The following is a 15,681-nucleotide window of genomic DNA, read 5'->3' as shown; positions in this document are numbered from 1 at the left end:
ACAAATCATTGAGAAAAAGAAACACAGAATAATTCGATACTTCTGTGTCCATTCCCCAATATACAGTTACAAAAGGTAACATTAAAATGACCCACACACCCAATTTTTCAAACAACTACAACAGCAACGTCATGTCATTCCAGGCTTTACCACTTCGATCACTTTGCTAACTAATAATGGCAACATTAAAAGAAAACTAAACACATACAAAACGAACCACGAGGATGATAGATAAATATAAATCTACACTTTTCCGGCTTTTGAAAAAGGGCTTTTATAAAAGACATGCAAATCGTTTTATCAGAACATTTTTCTGAAGGTTACAATGGGCAGAGGTGTGTACACAACTGCGTAAATATTGAAACAGTCATTCACCTAGCGAACGTCACCGCCTCTAGTTCACTGGCAAAACTTTTCAGTTGGTTTTCTATAACTAACATGGAAAGAAACATTTTCCTACTGTCAGTCGGTGTTGTGTTGCTTATACTGAACAACCTGACACTTGCCGGTGAATATTGTCAGGATCAGCACAAGGATTGTGACAACAGCGCTGGCGGAATAAAACCAAGAAAATCGCAACCACTTTCCGATTTGAGCACCGATTTCGAAGTTGGGTCGCCAAATTTTTGGACTGACGACTCCCCATCGCAGACCGGAGTTCGATGGAAGATTGAGGACATTAACTCCTCGTGGGAATTGGACAATCCGGCCCCTAATCCTCCGGCCGGAAGAAATTACATGCGTGTCGATCGCGGCGCCACTTTGTCGTTCAGCGTCGCAGTTTTGCGCAGTCCAACATTTCAAATTCCCGCTTCTAGCTACAACGATATTTCCATATCGTTTGACTTTTGGATTCGATCCAAATGGCCCCAGTTCACTAATCTCGAGGTACATTAATCTAGTAACAAATTTAATGGGTACACAGAATAATGTTGAAATGCAAATATTAAAATTAAATATAAGAAATTTAATGGGATTACAGCATAATCAAAATTTTAAATTCTCAGCTGTATCTAAATGAAAACGGAAACGAGAGGCTGCTTGTCAGTTTATGGAACTATTCCGACATCAACAATCGAAATTGGGTTACGTATCCTGTCAGTTTCTCTCCACTCTCCAGCGGATTCTCAGTAAGTGTCACCTTCCAAAATGAATCAGATTTTATTCTAGTGATTACGTTGACAGTTGGCATTTTACGCGTATTGTGGCACGGACGTCGTGGATGCTGTCGCCATCGACAACATCCGCTGGACCGATCCATCACCAACGACAACCAGCAGCACCGTGACGCAATCGACAACACGAGAACAAACAACTGTCTCGACACTAACGACGACTGCTTCAACGTTTACATCAACAACAGAAACTATAACTGTTAAAACAACAACAACATCGACAGAATCACCAACAACGCCGATAGCAGGTGTTAAAATCAATAGCAATTAAAGCTCGTTTCAAATGTTTTCGAAAAACAGCAATGATTAACACTGAAGTACCTATTTTGGACGCCTAATAATATTTGTTATTAAATTTTATACCGCGGGGCCTCACAAATCTGCCTTGTTACCTTAGCCATATAACATTTCGTATTTTTTTTTTCAAGTATGTGGAGGCTCCTTCATAGCCACAGAGAAAAGCACACCTATATCGTCACCAAATTATCCAAATTTTTACTCTTCTAACGAAGTCTGCGAATACATCATCACCACTCCCGACCCAACTGGGAAAATCAGTTTAAAATTTGTTGATTTTGAAATGGAGGCTCAACACGACTATCTATATGTAATACTTAATTATTATCCAACGGTAATTCAAATTCATAATAATACTAAATTTGTACAAACGAACCAGGTATTCGATGGAATGTCAAATGAATCGCCTAAATTGTTTTCAGCTACTGGTTACCCTGGTTTCACTTCGTCTAGCAATGATCTTCCAGCTTCTCTTCCGTGTTACGTAAATTCCACCGGTCCCGTAATCTCAATAGTACACTATTCCGATTATTCACCGCAAGGCTCACTGAGAGGATGGTTAGTCAATTTTATAAAAATTTTTGAGTAGACGTTTATGACTTTATGCAGACCACACACTATTACTTGTTAGTTGACGTAATAGTTCCTATAGTTATAACAGCACAAATACAAACGACAAGAGAAACATATTGGATTATTTCCGATGGCCAAATCGACTAGAGGGCAGCAAGCATTGAAGTTCTTACACAATTGCGTCACTTTTGTTACCTCTGCCTGGCTAAACTAGCCAAATTTGTGTGGTGGCGTACAATACATATTTTACAATGTAGTTGTTTATGTTTGAAGGGGCGGGAAAAGTACCGTAGTGACTTCCCTAATATAGCCTATGGTAAGCAAAGCAACGCAGTGAAATTGTTATCGCATTTTCGAACCAAGTGATAAGGGAATCGTAATAAAAGAGTGGCGTGAGGCCGTGGGTTAATGCGCCAAAATTTAGGTGCACTCCGGGATACTCGACTCGGCACGGTCTCTCAGCGCTGGCACTCCGTGCAAAAGTTATTGGAATAATTGATTGTAATGTCGCAATTACAAACAGCGCGGCTCTATCAAGCACGGTCGAAATGATCACAAATGAAAAAAAAAAAAATAGATGTCACAAGATAAAAGCGGATGACATCCGGATTCTGGAATCCATGCAATTCATCGCCTCTCAGGACAACACAAGTTTTTAAAAATTCTCACCAAGTGCGCATTGCATATAGTTCTCGGTCGTCCCTCTAAATTTCAGAAATGGCTGAGCAATTAAGTATCCAGCTGGATCTTATTTTCGAAACAGTCTTCAACGAATTGTTTCCTGAACTGTTGAAACTGTCCGACAAGGCTGAACACTTTGGTAACAGCCGCATGAAAATAAACTTAAAATTCAACTACAAAACAATGCATAAAAAAACTGAAGAAAATAAGGTCTTACAAATTAAATACGTTAAAGCAATCCAAACGAATACCCCACAGCTTAAATAACACAATAAAATCCAATCTGTTCTTTTCCAGCTCTTAAAAACGGCATTTAAAAAAGGCAATTCGTTTTACCAGCACATTTTCTTAGGTTAAAATGTGCCGAGATGCCAGCTGTGTACACATTTAAACTGCCATTCCTGTAGCGAACGTCAACGTTGACTGGTGAAACTTTCTGTTGCTTTTACTATAATTCACAAGGATAAAAACATACGCCCCAACTGTCAGCGGGTGTGGGCCAAAGGAATAAAACTAAGAAAAGCGCTGAGGCACAAAGGCAAAGGCTACAAATAATTTAAATAACAAAGAAGAATTCGATATTTCTGTGTTATTATTCCCCAAGATAATTCAATTTGAATTCAAGGTGACTTCAAATAACACAACTGAAGTTTGCATCACTTCCCCAATTTTTTTAAATGATTAGGCATCTATATTTGTTATCAAGATTTTGTTTCATAAAAAAATTAAATATCACATTATCAACGTAGACGCGTAGTTTCATAAAATTTGTTATCACATTATCGGCGGTAATATATGAGAAACATTTTCGTGAACATAAAGGTGGCTTTACCAGCAGTGGCGAGCGTTCTACGTTCCACTGCAGACGGGTACACACGATGGATAGAATATTATTGAAGTTTTTTTCTGTTATGATCATTTTTTTCGTTTTTGACTTTGACGATATTGACGAAATTTTGTTGATCGTTTTTATAGTTATTTTGATATTTTTGCCAAAGAATTAATTCTCGCTTTGGTGCGTGAATAATATTTTTACTTTCCTGTTTTATTTTTTAAAAATTTAACTGATTTACGTCTAATTTAACTGAAAGAAAATACCATATCTTCTCATCCCAAAATTGCAAATCACGGGAATTTTATGTACAGAATGTTGATCAAAGCGGCAGCATTTTTTGGCCCCCCGCCTCGACCGAAATCATACCTGGAAATCGCCGAGGTAATAATTATCAATTGTGGTGAAAGTTAAACGTGAAAAAATCGAAACGTCATAATACGAATTAATTTTATTCCCCGTTTTACAGGACCTGCATGGTACCACAGTGACAATCCTTCTGTTTCTTACTTTTCTACACAAACGTGCCTGTGAAATTGTTATCGCATTTTCGAAGAAGTGATGAGGGAATCGTAAAAGAGTTGCGCTAGTTTATGGTCAAATGTGCGCCCCCCGAGATGCGTATCATCAAAATATATTTTGTTTTTATGGCGCAAATTTAAGTAGCAATTTTATGATTCCATATTATTTACGAGGCATATTTTTCACCTTACTTATCATTTCTAAAAAATTTAAAAGAATACAACCAGATCAACCTACGACTTTAATAATCTAGTATAAGCACAAGTGAACAGAACGCACTATGCGTCCAATGCGCACTTTGTTTTGTCATTACGTGGACTGCAATGCCGCAAAGAAGCTACTGGTCTTTTACTCTCGAATGCTGATTCCATAGAGCTGTAAGTATCGTGACTAATCACGATGTTTACGAGAAGTTCAGCAACTGATGGAAGACGAGCAAAAACCGCTGAGTAAAACACGTTTCTCCCTTCGTGTGGTGCTTTGGCTTAAAAAACGATTTTTCTAGCGGAAAAAATCAATTCACCATAGCAAAGAATTTTCTGATTTCAAAACAAAAAAAACAAACAAAAACAAAAAAACAAAGCAGTAAAATAGTCAAAATTGCATTGCTCTTCCTCAAAGGATTCTGTAACAATAAAAAAAAACGCATTCATTTCGTGCTCGATTTATTCGCCCGATCGAATGCCGTTAAGAAAACAACTGTAATGTCAAAAGTATAAAATTCGCGGCTTCATCAAGCACGGTCAAAATGTTGAACAAAGGAACAACAATTTGACGTCACTAGACAAAGAGGATTAGATCCGGAATCTGTGCAATCTGCTGCGATCCATCGCCTTCGCAGTACAGCCAGTATGAGACTCAACAAGTAGCCACCGAAATGGACGACCATTAAAAATTTAAAAAAATGTTCGCAGCCAAAAAGCAAATGGTTTCTGCGCTTCGTTTAGTTCTGACTAAATGCGCATTAAATAGTTCTCGTTCGTCCCTCTAAATTTCAGAAATGGCTGAGCAAATAAGTATCCAGGATCTCATTTCGAAACAGTTTTCAGAAAATTGTTGCCTGAACTGAGGAAAATGTTCGGTAAATTTGATAAGGCCGGACGAATGGAATATTTGTGGAAGCGCAACGAACTCGTATGTAGAAACAGTACTGGCAGTCGCCATCAAATTCAAACTTCTAAAAAATATCGAGTGGTTGATACTCAGGGATTGCGTCAGCAAGAGACTGTGCGGTTCCTTGTGTCTGCCCACCTTCTGTCGGATTCGTAGAAGTATAATGTGACAGCTCTAAAATCCTCTACAAAAGTCATCAATTCCTTGTCGTGGCAGGGCACAAGACAAGGACAAACGGAGCAAAATGCCTAACCTAAGCCTGCCGGTATCAAACCATCGAGTGGGAAGACAGAAAACCGAAAGCATTCAATATCAACAAACTTGTCGGGACAAAATTTTTAAAATAATGCTGTCAACACAAAGATGCAGCTCTAGTGGAAAGGAAATTAACTAGGTCCTACCTTTTTAGGAGAATACTGGGTGACACGTCTGGGTGCTCTCCATCGCTCTCCATCATCCGTAGAGAATTTCAGAGTTGACATTAGGTGGAAAACGACGTCCTCGTGAATACCGTAGAATTAACAAAAAGTGCAAGATTCGTGTTGTCCATCGGTTGCAACTGTAAACCAAACAAAAGAATCGATTAGCTCACAAAAATATTGAGAAACTTTCAGTCAAATGGGTCGATCTAACTTATTTATCCGATCGACCCACTTTTTCCAGCAACTAACAACAACAATAACAACATGCTTGTTGGTAATAAGACTAATCGGTGCGTTACCATTCCCAATACTTTGGAAACAGCATGACAGTAAACTTGAAATTCAAATACAAAACGATGCATAAATAACTGAAGTAGATAAGAGGCATTAAAAATTCCATCCCTCACAGCAATTCAAACGAACGGCCTAATCTAGATCTAAATAACCATAAATTCTTCGCTTTTCTGGCTTTTTAAAACGGCTGTTACAAAACGCAATTCGCTTTATCAGCACATTTTCTTGTGTTGAAATGTGCAGAGATGCATACACAGCTAAATTTAAATGTAAACTGCCATTCCTGTAGCGAACGTCAACGCCTCTAGTTCATTGGCGAAATATTTCTGTGACTTTTACTATAACCAACATGGAAAGAAACATTTTCCTACTGTCAGTCGGTGTTGTGTTGCTTTTATTAAACAACCTGTCACTTGCCGGTGAATATTGTCAGGATCAGCACAAGGATTGCGACAACAGCGTCGGCGGAATAAAACCAAGAAATTCGCAACAACTTTCGGATCTGAGCACCGATTTCGAAGTTGGGTCGCAAAATTTCTGGACTGACGACTCGCCATCGCAGACCGGAGTTCGATGGAAGATTGAGGACATTAATTCGTCATGGGAATTGGACAATCCGGCCCCTAATCCTCCGGCCGGAAGAAATTACATGCGTGTCGATCGCGGCGCCACTTTGTCGTTCGGCATCGCAGTTTTGCGCAGTCCAACATTTCAAATTCCTCCTTCCAGCTACAATGACATTTCCATATCGTTTGACTTTTGGATCAGATCCAAATGGCCCCAGTTCACTAATCTCGAGGTACAATTATTCTAGTAAGAAATTGAATGGAATTACAGCATAATCCAGATTTTAAATTCTCAGCTGTATCTAAATGAAAACGGAAACGAGAGGCTGCTTGTAAGTTTATGGAACTATTCCGACATCAACAATCTAAATTGGGTTACGTATCCTGTCAGTTTCTCTCCACTCGACAGTGGATCTGAATTCTCTGTAAGTGCGTCACCTTCCAAAATTTATTAGATTTTATTCTAGTGATTACGTTGACAGTTGGCATTTTACGCGTATTGCGGCACGGACGTCGTGGATGCTGTCGCCATCGACAACATCCGCTGGACCGATCCATCGCAAACGACAATCGATAGCACCGTGACGGAATCGACGACAACGCCGACAGTAGGTGATGAAAATCAGAATCAGTTAAAGCGATGTTTAAACTTGAAGTATTTAGTTCGGATGCCTAATAATATGTGTTATTAATTGTTAAAATTATTTCGTTGGGGGCTCGCAAAGCTACCTGTTATCTTGACCATATCATAATTTATAATTACCTTTCAATGATAATCCAAGACTGTGGCGGTAACTTTACGGCAACGTTCAACAATATTAACTTAACGTCATCAAGCTATCCGTATCTTTACGAAGGAAATCAAAATTGTTCTTTCGTCATCGTTGCGCCAACTGCTCAGGGGATTGTTCGGCTTAACTTTTATGACATTGATATACCTTATCACGACAACCTCAAGGTCTACATATAATTCTGGCTATTAACTATTTTTTAATAATATACCTCGAATTAAAAAATAGGTTTACGACGGAGACACGCCGAATTCCCCATTGATATATGAATGGAACGGTGGTTCCTATGCAACACATAGTCATATTGTTAAAGCAGTGATTTTCTGCGAATCCGGGAAGTGCCTCATGAAACAACTTTCAGACCAGTCCCCACAATATAATTATCGTGGTTGGCGTGCATCTTATACAGGTTGACATTTACATTCCGGTTGTAAAAGTCTTAGTTTAAAAAATTAAATCTGTTATATGCGGAGGCTCCTACATAGCCACAGAGAAACGCACGGCAATCTCATCGCCAAATTATCCAAACTTTTACTACAATCAAGAAACGTGCTACTACAACATCACCACTCTCTCGCCAACTGGGAAAATCACAATACAAATAATTGATTTTAGCATGGAGCCTTATTATGACTCGCTATGGGTATAACTTAACTCTTAATTATCAAACGTTAATTAAAATTCAAAATAATCAAACCGAATCAAACCAATTGTGTCAAACGAACAAGGTATACGATGGAATGACAACGGAATCGCCTACCTTGTTTACAGCCAAAGGTTACCCCGGCAACCAAGATCCTGGCAATCAACTTCCAGCTGTTCCGTATTTTGTGAATTCCAGAATCCAGCGGTCCCGGAATCTTAATACGACACCGATCCGACTTTTCATGGGGTGATCCGAAACAGTTTAAGGGCTGGTTAGCAACTTTTGAAGAAATTGTTGATTAGTTCGTTCTGCAGGCTACACACTATTACTTGTTAGTTGATAATAACAAATTTCAATCTTTTAAAACACGAGATGAAATGAAAACCAATTTCCGATGGCCGAATCAGCCTAACGTTGAGCAAATATAATATCAGACAACCGCAGTACCGCACACTTCGAGAGCCCCCCTACAACTGATGAGTCACTATTCACCAAGTGAAAATGTAGCAGAAGCGGCGGCCATGATGGATTTTTCCTCCCCCTACCTCCAACCTTTGTCCTTGCATTCAATTTTAATTCTTTTGAAAGGAAATTACCCACTAACTTAAATAGACAACACCATATCGACAGTATTATTTAATCGAAGAATTTACTTACATTAAAAATGACAGCTAAAAAAAATTAAAGAATCAAATATGAGTTCGTATGAGTTGGGTAATCATGCCAAGGTCAGGGTTTTTGGCACATGTCGTTGTTGTTGTTGTGCAATCTTCTGGAATTATTACACAGAATTACATTAGTCAGTCGTTTTTAACGTTTTTGCATTTGTGTTTCAGGTAAATAAAAGGACCGTTTTTCAATTCGTTAGGTAACAAAATCAAACTATTCCTGTCGGAATCGAATCCGACAAGCGATTAATTCTCAGCCGGCAGATGGCGTTCATCTCAGTATTGTTTACGTTTTTATTTTTGTTTTCATGCGTGTCCCTTAAACGATTTCTCCCCATTTTTGTTATTATTATTTTTTGTTTAAATGCGTTATCAATTGACACAATGAATCTAGAAGAAGAGAGCCTTAATTTTATTAGCAACGGTCTCCAGGAACCGTTGCTTGAATGCCGGCTCTGTGGCCAATCGAGCAATTCTTGTGTCGACTTGTCTGCAATCTCTGATATCATTCCTCTTAGTTTTATCCACAAAAACATTGGAATTAAGTTAAAACTGAATGACATTTCCCCCAATTTCATTTGTAAGCAGTGCACAATAAAAATCACTGATTGGCAGAAGTTTGTCAGATCCTGCACGGAAGCTCAATCAGTTGTCAAGGAGCGGTGAGATATGACACAAATTTCACTTACTTGCAAAATACTCAATTACTATTCCTTTTTACAGGCAAAATTGCAGCAAAGATTCTGGACCTATCCAAGTAAATGGGAAACTACCACCTCAGGCTGCCGAAGAGACAACACAAATTAAACTGACAGAAGTGAATGACTCTCATGCAGAGAGTAACCTCCTGTTAGCTTCAGATAAAAAGTCCCGTTTCACACTAGAATATCTCGAGCAGAAGATTGGCAGAGTTCTCAAGCCTGAAGAAGTTGACCAGCTGAAGAAATTTATAGAGAAAGGAGATGATCGGGGGATATACTCTTTCCTCTTTGGGAGCGGAAACAATCAAACCTGGCCCTGCCAGCTGTGCAACGAGATAATCAAAGGGACCATGAAGCAAGTGGCCAAACACTATGCACAAGAGCACCAAGCCAGTCCTTTGTTCCCGTGCCAATTGTGTGGTAAAGTCATCAAGTCAAGCCACACCTACAAGAGACACCGGACGGCTCACCTGTCTGAATACAAGTGCCCGTCTTGCGACAAAGTCTTTCAGGATCGTTCCAAACTCCTCGCCCACAAAGTGGCCCATTCTGACAGCCGACCTCACGTGTGCACCGAGTGCGGCAAGCAGTACAAGTTGGCCTCGCACCTCAAATCACACATGTCCCGTTCACATTTGCCCGAATCCGATCGCTTAGCATTTACCTGCGAAATCTGCGGGAAACGATTCTCCGCCAAGGGCAATTTGACCACCCACGTCCAAACGACCCACTCGGATTCCAAACCTTACGTAATTATAAACCCAACTACTATCATCTTTCTAATTGGTTAAAATTTCACGTTTATAATTTACCTTTTCTTATGGGCAGGTTTGCGATCTCTGTGGCAAAGGAGTCAAGACTAAGCAAGCTCTCCAGTTTCACCTCAATTCGCACAATGGTGTCAAGCAGTTCAGCTGCGGAATCTGCTTCATGTCTTTCACGTCGCGGTCCAGCATGGCCTCGCACACACGCCGACATGTACACGATAAAAATAATCACGACCAATTTATTTTTAAAGCCATGTTTGATATAATAAGTTCGTGTTCCAACAGACGGGAGAGAAACCTTACCCCTGTAAACAGTGCAGCAAGACTTTCACGTCCAGTTCGGCAAGGAGCAGCCATCGGCAGCACGTTCACGCCACGTCACGCCAACACGTTTGCCCTCACTGCAGCAAGTCTTTCAAAGTCCTACGTGACTTAAAAGTTCATTTGTCTATTCACGTGAGTCTAGTAGACAATTTCTTCCTAGTTTTTTTTTTTTTGCTTTCCTTTTAAATCTCGGAAATTACGTGCACAATTGACCACATTGTGTTATTACGTCAGACGGGAGAGAAGCCGTACGTGTGTGACACTTGCGGTAAAGCGTTCCGAGTGGCTGCCAATTTTTACGCTCACCGTAAGACTCACCGTAAAGTTGTGGAGAAAATATCGCTGGATGCGGCCGTAGCTGAAATTGGCCAATTTATCGAGGAGCAGCAACAACAGGAGGAACAGCAACAGCAGCAACAGCCGGCCGAGGAGGTGGAACAAATTCACACGTTACAAATGGCCCAGCCGAGATTGAGCGACGCCCTGAGTCAAGCCATCGAAGAGCATTTGACTCAGTCGTGCATGGTGGTCGGTGGAGATTTCGGCAACGATCCATCGGCAACTTCTTCCATGTTGAACCAGTTTTCGGCGGAAGTTGGGGCCACGTCAGACGGCCTTGACTACGCATCCATCCATCCGGATGAACAATCTTCCACTCCAGGCTATTTAAAATCGATCCTGATGGGTCAATTTGATGACAAGGATTAGCTTCTAAACATTTTCCGCTTACATTCAAATGATTTGTATTACACTTAGCTAAAGCTACTTGGATAAGTCAGTTTGACCAACGTAAGTTGCAGACTATCAAAATGGAAAAAAAGTGATTCTAAGAACATATTGTTTAGATGTTTTTGAGATAAATTCATGGCCTCTATAAAGTCAGGTGGGTATGTGTTGATTGTGATGACTGCGTTGTGTGTTTTAAAATGGGGAGGAAAAGTGTGTGTGTGAAATAAGGTATGGACGACAAAATATGTTTAGTTATAAGCTCGAATGGGGTGTCTAGACTGTGTCGTCATTTCTCTTGGTCCGCATTCATAGCCTTCCACAGATTAGCCTCTTTGGCTTCTTTCTTCTGATTGCGCTCGACAAACGACAGCCGATTGGAGATGATGCGCTGGACCAGCAACTCGGTCGTCATCGTATTGCCCGAATCCAACAGCATAAACTTATTCCGCCGTTTGGGTTCTTCGTAAGGATCGCCATCTTCACCGTCGACGTCGGTGGCGACGGGCGTGGCTCCATGGACAACCAGGTCCACTTTGAAATGGTCCATCATGTCTTTGGACACTGAATAGGGAGCACCAATCACCACTTCGGAAACGTACTGTTTGAAAATTCACGATTTAATTAAGTAGTAATTGGTTGTCGATGAATTTGTAATACCCGACAAGCCAGAACGGAGAGGACTCTTTCGTGTAGATTCATGATGGGGTAATTGGCTCCTTTGTATTGATTGACCACTGGATCGGTGTGCAAGCCGACAATCAAATAATCGCCCTGGGCTCTGGCTTTTTCCAAGAAATCCAAGTGACCGACGTGGAACAAATCGAAAGCACCGGCCACGTAAACGATTTTATCACCTGGCTATTATGAAATCAAATCATTTTCACACGTTTTAAACAAAAAAAATAATGAAAGTTAAAACAACTTACTTTGGGTTCCTTGCCCTCACTGAATTGAATGATTTTTTGGGTGGTGGGGAGAAATTGGGAGACTCCCGTCCAAGGAGACTTGGCCGCAGAGTCTTCACTCATGGATTCGGTTCGGGAACGTTCGACTTTGTACTCGCTGTCACCTCGTTGCTGATGGCCTCGAGTCAGTAGCAACATACGGCCGACGAGATCCGTTGTGGAAACACCCTGGGTTCGCTGGCATTCCCTAGGTTGGATATTAGAAACTTTTCAAATGCAGTCGAGCGAAGAGATTTGAGGGGGAAAAAAAAGTTGTTGAATAAAAACTTTTAATACTTGTAACGGCCGGCCGATTTCACTATGTGATATGTATCCACGCCGTCTGCCGTTGTCGTGATATCGTCACCGTGAACACAAAACTGGCAATCATACTTGTCAAGGGTCTCCAGTGTGGTAACATATGGGGCTCCTTCAATGACCTCGTCAACCCACTTGATGCCTCTCACCATCTTGTACCTAATGCATTCACGACAAGACCAAAAATGTTGGATGTGCAATGGTAAACACAATGTTATGGTTAAAACACCTTGACATACCTTTCTTCTTCGGTAAAGACGGGGGGTCCTTTATGCTTGGTTATCTCCTCATCATTATGGACTCCAACAACCAAATAATCACCCATGGCCTTGGCTTGCCGCAATGAATTGGCATGCCCAAAATGCACCATGTCATAACTGAAATCGACCAAAAAAAGGTTGAACAATGCTGTCACATTTAAGGTACTAAGCACCATTTAAGGAATATTACCATCCATCACACCACACCCTCACCGAAGGTTGCTTGTCACCATTCATCTTGAATCGAAAGCTGCAGCAAGTTAACTAATTGGATTCAGATATGTGTACTGTTGGCTGGAAAGGAAGTCACGCCGTATTATCTAATCTCATTAAGTCCAAAGGTGATGGCCAACTGTACTAGCAAACAAAAAAGGCCAAATCCCACCGGCTGCTGTGAAACGTGGAACTTTCGTCCTTAATATAAATGGAGTACGTGAAAGCCAAACTTTTTCTTTTTTTCTTCTTTAATGGTTTCCCGTCAGTACAGTTTTCAATGCAATGAATAGAGAGATTCCGTTACACACAATCACTCAGATTTCATAAAGGGCCCAAAAAACATGTACGTTCTATAACACAGCAGACACACACAAGGACACTTGGTGTAAAATAAAATAAAAATATTAAAGGAATTGGCGAATGGGAGGACTTGTTGCAGTGGCACCAAGTCCTTGAAAAAGAGAAAGACATTTACATTAATATTTTTTTAGAAGGGAATTTTCAATTTCGTTTAGTCATTAATAAAAAAATGGTAAAAATTATTAAGGCACTGGAATGATTGAAAATTTGGGACGGAGTAATTTTTTACTGGATATAATTGTAAAAAAAATGGCACTATAAAATAATCAAGTTACTAAAAAAAAAACTATAAAATGTCTATTTAACAAATTTGTGTTATTACTTAATATCCTACTTGTAGCAAAGTATTATTACATAATAAAATTTAGATTTCTTAATGAATGAATTCAAATGTTTTGCTGGATGACGGCAAAAATTTCGCGGAAGAGACTCCTGACATCCGCCCAATCGCTGGACGATGTTGTTGTTGTTGTTGTTGCAATTGTTTTGCAAATTGTCGGGAGATCGGACAGGTCGGTTTGAGTGGCTTTGGCGACAGACGATCGCTGATTTTCTTCCGAGAATCCGGAAGACGAAGAATCCGAACAGAGTTCTTCGTCCTCGTTGTTGCAAAGTTTATTGGCGATAATTCCGGATCCGATGAGCGAAATGGGTCCGCTATTGTCCCAGGCATCTCGCCACTGAGCCGAACTGAAATCGTTGGTCGACGAGATGAGCAGTTCTTCGCTGAGCGACAGACTGGCCGGAGCCGGTGAAAGGGACGTCGGATCGCATCCGATGGATGCGCTGCTGCTACTGTGACTGCTGTTGTTGCCACTGGCAGAGTGTTCGTGAAGTCGTTGGTTCTCCTGTTGCAATGCCATCACTTCAGTTTCCAGTTGCATCCGCTTCCGTTTCTCCTCCATCCAGTCCGTTTCCATCAAATGGAGTCGTTCTTCCACTTCCGCCAGGTCGTCCACCAACCGGCAGACGGTCATCGTGTCCTCCATTTGTATCCGGCGGCTATTATTACCGCTGGCGGCACTGCTGCTGGTGCAATAAGAAGCTTGAAGTTGATGCTCCTGGTGGACGGATGAGGATCCCATTACGGCGGTAAACTCTTCCAGCGGATGAGACTCTTCTTCTTCTTCCTGCATCAAAAGCATTTGCTGCTGCTGGTGTCTCTGCTGCTGCAACAATCGAAGTTGGCACCGCGATTGAGATTCAGCGGCCCTTGACGCATCCAGCAGCCGCTGCAACTCGTCGCCCCGTTCCTCCGCCGCCTCCATGTTGGTCTTCAACCTGATTTCAGAAGAAGAACAAACAAATTTTTCGGTTTATAATCGATTTCTCCAATGACCATCGAAATTTCTCACCACTCATTTTTTCGTGATTTCTAAAATTTTCATTTTGTTTTTAATAATAATAAAAAGCGGAGCTGATTGATCGGATTAAACAACAGCAGGGGGTAGTAAACGACGAGAATAACCGGAACTGAAATTTAAAAATTTTGTTAGCTCCTTCTAATCCGCACGACTGCGGAATAAGACAATCGACCGTGTACCGCAATCATCAATACAACAACTTGGGAATAAAAATGGTTGGAATTTTTTTCTGTGTTACTGTAACGACAAATTTCTCAAACCCCACCAAATAAAGAATTGACATACAATCGTCGGACATGTCGCCCAACTATAATTCCAAATAGTTCTTTTGTTTTGTTTTTATTCCAGATCCGGCACAAACCAAAGATGCGGCCAACCGCAAATTATTTTTCCACAATTTCGGGCCGGCGTCTTGAAGGTATTAGAACATAACAAACAAAAGAACATTGGTCTCTCTCTCTTTCGATTGTACATACACACGCGGGGCGAGTATAACATCACGCTCGGGATGGTTTCGTGAAAGTGGTGCAACAGAGTCTCTTAAGGAACGATCTTGACACAGTAAAATAAAACCAAAAAGAACTGCAAAACAAAATTTTTGGTTCAAGTAGATTTCAAAATGTTCTAATCTACAACGAGAGAGAAATGCGGTCAGTTCGGCGACCGCTTTTTCTTTCACGCTGCGCTGGTCGTTCGTCTTTTCAAATAAAAGTTGTGATGTTATTATTTCGGCGAAAAAGAATTATATTCTACCAGTCAGCAGGCGACATGTTTCGACCTTGGGACAAAAATCGAACCATATAAGAAGCTCGTAAAAACGTTGCGGGACTAAAAAAAAAAGTTTCCCGACCGAAAAACAGAAATTCTGTGATGACTTTATACACTTCTAAATAACTGTTAACCGGTCTTTTAACCTTGGCGTGTTTCAATCAATCACAACTTTTTTTTACAAAAGAGAGAAGCCGACGTCTTAACCATTTCGGGAGGAGTTTTTTTTTGAAATAATTGAAATCATTTTTGAATGAAACGTGAACTCGGGTGACCTTCCCACCGTTGGAATTCAAATTTGAAAAGAAAAATTGCGGGATTTTTTTATTTTGACGAGACGGTTGTGCGTG

General features: G+C 40.6%; 5 protein-coding genes and 1 long non-coding RNA gene across 9 annotated transcripts in view; 4 read left to right on the top strand and 2 right to left on the bottom strand.

Moving 5' to 3' along the window:
• Positions 1 to 389: 389 nt before the first annotated feature.
• LOC124204644 lies at positions 390 to 2,301 on the top strand. 2 transcript variants are annotated; one of them, XM_046601748.1, is made up of 6 exons: positions 390 to 888; positions 1,008 to 1,130; positions 1,186 to 1,423; positions 1,604 to 1,782; positions 1,852 to 2,030; positions 2,104 to 2,301. In XM_046601748.1, the coding sequence occupies exons 1-6, from the start codon at positions 439 to 441 to the stop codon at positions 2,105 to 2,107; spliced, it is 1,173 nt and encodes a 390-aa protein (XP_046457704.1). In that variant the 5' UTR covers positions 390 to 438; the 3' UTR covers positions 2,108 to 2,301. The 2 variants fall into 2 exon arrangements, with proteins under 2 accessions (XP_046457704.1, XP_046457703.1); XM_046601747.1 differs by having other exon boundaries at positions 1,852 to 2,301.
• A 1,525-nt stretch (positions 2,302 to 3,826) lies between these two features.
• LOC124204650 lies at positions 3,827 to 4,317 on the top strand. Its single transcript, XR_006879019.1, has 2 exons — positions 3,827 to 3,942; positions 4,028 to 4,317. It is a non-coding gene; the product is annotated as an uncharacterized LOC124204650 (long non-coding RNA).
• Positions 4,318 to 6,133: 1,816 nt separating this feature from the next.
• On the top strand, positions 6,134 to 7,680 carry LOC124205052. The gene is made up of 5 exons (XM_046602357.1): positions 6,134 to 6,708; positions 6,772 to 6,900; positions 6,958 to 7,087; positions 7,258 to 7,433; positions 7,495 to 7,680. The coding sequence occupies exons 1-5, from the start codon at positions 6,259 to 6,261 to the stop codon at positions 7,678 to 7,680; spliced, it is 1,071 nt and encodes a 356-aa protein (XP_046458313.1). The 5' UTR covers positions 6,134 to 6,258.
• Positions 7,681 to 8,808: 1,128 nt separating this feature from the next.
• On the top strand, positions 8,809 to 11,150 carry LOC124204630 (zinc finger protein 836-like). Its single transcript, XM_046601726.1, has 5 exons — positions 8,809 to 9,242; positions 9,304 to 10,030; positions 10,110 to 10,259; positions 10,334 to 10,504; positions 10,607 to 11,150. The coding sequence occupies exons 1-5, from the start codon at positions 8,845 to 8,847 to the stop codon at positions 11,078 to 11,080; spliced, it is 1,920 nt and encodes a 639-aa protein (XP_046457682.1). The 5' UTR covers positions 8,809 to 8,844; the 3' UTR covers positions 11,081 to 11,150.
• Positions 11,099 to 13,263, bottom strand: LOC124204633 (ethanolamine-phosphate cytidylyltransferase-like). The gene is made up of 6 exons (XM_046601735.1): positions 12,814 to 13,263; positions 12,603 to 12,740; positions 12,343 to 12,522; positions 12,028 to 12,253; positions 11,759 to 11,959; positions 11,099 to 11,699 (listed from the first exon to the last, which is right to left on the bottom strand). Exons 1-6 carry the CDS (start codon positions 12,858 to 12,860, stop codon positions 11,388 to 11,390), a joined length of 1,104 nt encoding a protein of 367 aa, XP_046457691.1. The 5' UTR covers positions 12,861 to 13,263; the 3' UTR covers positions 11,099 to 11,387.
• Positions 13,070 to 15,681, bottom strand: part of LOC124204631 (cerebellar degeneration-related protein 2-like) — a 37,571-nt gene continuing 34,959 nt past the window's right edge. For all 3 annotated transcript variants that reach the window (XM_046601729.1, XM_046601728.1, XM_046601727.1), the window contains one exon: positions 13,070 to 14,480. In XM_046601729.1, coding sequence (XP_046457685.1) covers positions 13,586 to 14,480 — 895 coding nt within the window. In that variant the 3' untranslated portion in view covers positions 13,070 to 13,585. The remainder of the gene's footprint in view (positions 14,481 to 15,681) is intronic.

This window comes from Daphnia pulex, chromosome 10, assembly GCF_021134715.1.
Source record: "Daphnia pulex isolate KAP4 chromosome 10, ASM2113471v1".
In the NCBI taxonomy this organism is placed as follows: domain Eukaryota; kingdom Metazoa; phylum Arthropoda; class Branchiopoda; order Diplostraca; family Daphniidae; genus Daphnia; species Daphnia pulex.
The sequence above is the reverse complement of the archived record's forward strand: the minus strand, read 5'-3'. Positions and strand labels throughout refer to the sequence as shown.